The sequence below is a fragment of the Atta colombica genome, unplaced genomic scaffold (genome assembly GCF_001594045.1).
Source record: "Atta colombica isolate Treedump-2 unplaced genomic scaffold, Acol1.0 scaffold15, whole genome shotgun sequence".
NCBI lineage: Eukaryota > Metazoa > Arthropoda > Insecta > Hymenoptera > Formicidae > Atta > Atta colombica.
In genome coordinates, this window is record NW_017259239.1 from 769,273 (window position 1) to 774,512 (window position 5,240).

The window sequence follows — 5,240 nt, forward strand, 5'->3', positions numbered from 1 at the left end:
CAGTACGCACAATGCCGAGACGCTTTATCGTTAGAAATGAAATCGCGCGATACTGGACGCCGCCGGTTCATTAATGCGAAAGTAAAGTCTCGCGGCGAGAGGGAAACGAGGCTCCGTCTTCATTTACATTACAGGCAACGCTATCATCTGGAAAGAGGCGGAGAATTAAGCTCTCGATCAATCGCGTCCGCGGGTAAAGTCGACCGACGACAACGACGACGTTGGCGAGAATCCACCATTAATCACATCGGCGGCGCGGAGAAGCGGCCGGTGTCGCGCGCGCGTCAGAGACGCGCGCGTGCCTTTTCCCGCTTTCCGCTTTCCACACCACCGGAAAAATGGTAACTCCTCTGAGGGATCGAGAGTCCCTCATATGCGTGTGCGTATGTATGCGTCGCACTCGTGCTCGCGCGCCAACGTAACGAATAACGAAATCTCTCGCGTGTTATTCGTTACCGCGTCACCACCACGGGCGATAAGAGAATAAGAGAGCGGCGGGCAGCGCGGGCGCACATATAGGTATACATAGCCGTGCGGAAGAAGCAAATCGGGTTGCGCATGTAGCTGCAACGTGAGCATGGAACGTTCTCGTTCCTTCCAACGCTTTCAGCTTACTTCGGCGGGGCGCGCGTCGAGTCGAGCGAAGAAAATTTGGAGGAATTGGAAGAATTGGAGGAATTGGAGGACGCGATGCCGATGTCGCCGATCGCGCTTGCTCGTAATGCTCGTCCGACACGACACGACACGACACGCCACGCCGCCGAGAGCAACAAAGCGAAATGAAGCGTAGTCGCTGCGGGCTGCCGCAAATTAAGTGGTAAGGAAGGAAGGAAAGAAGGGAAAGAAATGGAGCAGTCCATGGGAGAGAAACTTGCACACGCGGAGCTACGTTTCTTTTTTTATTCGCGAGAAAGAGGTAGAGAGTGAGCGAACGGAATTGAGAGAGAGAGAGAGAGAGAGAGAGAGAGAGAGAGGGAACGAGAAATCTCCTCGGCGGTGCGCCATGCTCGTTGCTCGTTCGCGACCATGCATATGCCGTTCTCCGGTCGACAAAGAGGCTGACGATGGGACGGCCACGCGGCCATCCATCGTCGAAACGAAATTCATCCGAATGATAGAAAGAGATGGAAGTATGAGCAACGGACGACCGGCCACATTAGCGAATAGCGAATGCGTGGTTATTGTGTCGCTGCCGCGGCAAAGCGTCACAGGCAACACAGCGGCGATTCTGTCTTCTATTTCTCTCTCCTTCGCGAGACACAATAAACGCCGCTGTTTAACACGATCGTGCGGTATTCATGAATTTATTAGGTTTCCAAAGGTTTCCAGAGGACGATTGATGACGAAACGATGACACACGAGGACGCACGGTTGAAATTTCACGACGTATGGAGTAAATGCTGGTAAACGTACGTTGGTCCACGGCGCGTAATCCACGTAATAAAGAGGCGCGTGCGAAAACGTAGAATGTCCAAGTCGAAGAGGGACACAGACACAGACACTACAGTCACTACAGAAAGAAACATGCGGGAGAGAAAACTGGAAAGTGCAAACTGCAAGAGTACAGGAGATAAAGATTGGAGACAGGCCGAGGCCGAAGTAGTGGAGCAGTTAGCAGTTAGCAGTAAAAGAAATGTGAGGGTTGCCTTACGTCGCCGGGCTTCCTTCCCCGCTTCTCGAGCTCTATCCGCTTCTCCATGGCCGGCAGTCGGTCCCCGATCCGCTCGTTCTCGCTTCGCTCCGTACCGCGTACGTATCGGCCGTTCCGTCTCTATACTCTCTTCCTCTCCTCCGCCTCCTCGTTGCGTCGCAACACCAACTACGTGCCAGCAACCTTGTTCTCTCTCTCTCTCACACACTCACACATACACACACACACACACACACGCACGCACGCACACACACTCTCTCGGATCCGAGAGCCGGGAATATAATATGACGGACGGACACGGCCGAACCAACACGGTCGGTCACCGGGCAGTGCGCGGACAGCGAATGCTACCCGATGTTTGCCTGCAGTGCGTAGCGTGCCCGCTTGACGTGTGCGTGTGCGTTGCGCCGCGTCGCGCCGCGCGTTCTCCTCCGTCCAGGTGTGCTTAGAAGACACAGCGACCGAGAGAACAGAGAAATCACCTTCGACACTCGCTCTCGTTCGATTCCGATGAGCCCTTTACGCGTCGCGTCTCTACGTGTCTCTACGCTCGCCGATTCGTCGGACTTGTGTGCTGTGCTGTGCTATGGAGTGGACTGTGGTGGCGGTATCCTCCTCTTTTCTCTCTTTCTCTCTCTCTCTCTCTCTCTCTCCACTCGTTTCCCTCCCCTCTCCGTATCTCCCGCTACTTCGAAGTACTCCACACGCAACACAACACAAGCCGCACCGGAGGCGGGAAACGAGACACATGTTTGGCACTACGTTCGAAGCGACCAATCCGGACGGTCGGCACAGACTATCGTGCGCCACCTGTCGGTCGTCGCGTTCAACCTTCGTTGAAGCGCGCCACACTTTGGCGCGTTCAAATATGATTGCTACGTATCGTACCGTCTAATCATTAAAAATAAATTTACTAAAATTAAATGTCGAGACTTTCTGCCTGTGACAATCTATTTTGTAATAAAAATCTACAAAGATCGCTATTACTGAGCTTTTAGCGAAAGAATTACAGCTATCTTTATAATTATTCTTAAATATGCATGCTAATTATTATAAGTAAAAAACTATCGATATTCAGGGTCTATCCAGACAGTTTTGCATATATCAATGAAGGAAATTATTCATTGCATATTTTATGTTTGGCATTATTGAATAATCTTTTTGTATATAATTAACAATTGTTGAGCAGCTATCAATGTAAATTGCGATAATAATATGGTTATGCAATAAAGTAAAAATTATGTAGGATGCTCAAATAGATTGCTAGAATATTAAAACTTTTTGCAGAATCCATTGTTCAATTCATATTTTATAATATTTCTACGTAATTCTACGTAATTCTTCCGTGCATGAAAAAACGAACGATTGAATTATTACATAAATTTAATAACTATAGATCTAAAAATAATTTTGTTGATTATCAAAATAATTACGTAAGAATCTTAAATATAATGAACAATTTTGTACAAAGTATTAATATATATTTAAATTAGTTGAACATCCTACATTATTTTTCTTTTATTTGTATAATTCTTATTTCATTTGTTACTTTTATTGTTATACTGCTATTATATAGTTAGGCATTTACAATAATTAATAAATAGTTATATACTGAAGTCTTACGCATATTCATATTTTTTCTTTCTTATAACTTTATGTAAATTTATTATTCATATGCAATAAAATTTAATTTAATTTATTTAATTATGTATGTATTTAATTTAATTATTTTGATAATCGAACAAAATTATTTTCAGATTTCTAAATTTTCAATATCTAAATTTTTAAATATTTCAGAAAAATCATCCTTTCTATATGCGGGAAACATAAAAAAATAAAGTGATAAAGATACTAAATTACATTCTAAGAAAACTGAGTTTACATTTTATTTTAATACATAAAACTGTAACAGCTGTTTAGCTGTAGGTGTTTAACTTTAGCAGCTATCAATGCAAATTGATAATTTATTTCAAGTCCTATAGTCATAATGTTGGAATGCCTAAATACGATGTATTCGATCTAAAAAAGACCTAATTCGCAAGTAGAAGGCATTAATGTCTTCATACATTATCATGGTCATTTTATCGCAACATTGTAATTTGCGTGGCAAATCGCCATTTTGATGATGTAACGACATTGCATTGAGAAAATAATATTGTAAAAAAGAATTAACAGATCAAACAATTTTTTTACATAGAAAAAAATGTAGTTTTAAATATTCTTCAACATAATTTAAAGCGATAGATATAAATTAATCGTTACTTTTTTTAGATAATTGGCGGATCTGATAACGCTATATAAAATAAAAACATTATCAGAAAAAGCTTTAGTTTTCTAATTTATTCTGCATGAGAACTATTGAAGAATTTATGGTTTAATTATTATTCATATTTTTTTCTGAATAATCCCTCACGAAAAATAATTGTGCAAAAAATACAGATTAGATTATATCATATATGTTATAATACAGTACTTTCCATCAAGGTTTGTAATTGATCGGTATTGACTTGATGTATATCGACATTCATATGTGTCATATTTATTTCCATTTTCGATCTACTCTTATTAAGAAAAAAGAAAGTAAGACGTGAATGCTGTTAAGCCAACATGCCCAGAATTATAAATCTTGTACAGCACTGTTAATAATTTAATTGTACAATATTTATGTATTATTTTACATAATATTCATGTATTATATTAAATAAAAAAGTATGCAACGTAATTACGTTTTCTAGATATCTCCTGAATATTTTTACGATAAAAACTTTTACGACTCTAATTTCGAATTTTATTTGAATCCTACGTGTTCAAAATGCATTACCGACGAAGCGATTAGAGTTCTAAAATTATCAGCATATGTGATCGTGTATTCATTGATTCGAAAGAGATTAATCGAAGACCATAGGCAACCAGAAAGATCGCAACTATACATTCCACATTTTTTCCACATTTTTATTTTAACAAAATGTTAGACTTAGTCTTAATAACATTATAATTTCGTTGTATGTAAATTAATTGCCTGCCTATAATTTTAATTTTAATTATGCACTGAGAAAATTTTGATCATATCAATCAAATTATCAGTTATTGATAGTTATCTCAATTAGAATCTCAATTAGAATAAAATTATAATAAAAAGATTGAAGAAGAAAATTCTGATTTATCTAACCAGCCCATGCAGCAATATCGCTCGTTGCAATAACGCTGCAATATTGCTGCAACGTTGCTGCAACTTTTGTGCTGTAGGAGAAAATTCCAATTAATGCAATCAGACTCTTTTTCCAGTATGCGTAATTCATCTAATATAAGAACTATAAACTTTTTTTTTCATATATATTTCATGGATTTATGCGAGAAAAACAATTCAGCCGCGAGAGGTATATTAGTGTAAACTCGAATTCTTAAATTTCTGTCAATATATTGAGTTAGAGGCGCAATCTTCTATCGCTTTCAAAAACACTAGTGAAATCGATATTTGTTTTTCGCTCATATCTCGATATTCAAATGTAAGCTCTAAAGCCGGTTTTTATTGCAAGATCATCTTAAGTAATCTAAAATCTTAAGATACTAGTACATATATGTATATATA

General features: G+C 39.6%; 1 protein-coding gene across 1 annotated transcript in view; it reads right to left on the bottom strand.

Moving 5' to 3' along the window:
- The window catches only part of LOC108685267 (acidic leucine-rich nuclear phosphoprotein 32 family member A), a 12,582-nt gene extending 10,197 nt beyond the window's left edge, over window positions 1–2,385 (bottom strand). The window contains exon 1 of the mRNA XM_018189975.1: window positions 1,652–2,385. Coding sequence (XP_018045464.1) covers window positions 1,652–1,699 — 48 coding nt within the window. The 5' untranslated portion in view covers window positions 1,700–2,385. The remainder of the gene's footprint in view (window positions 1–1,651) is intronic.
- Between the last annotated feature and the right edge of the window lie 2,855 nt (window positions 2,386–5,240).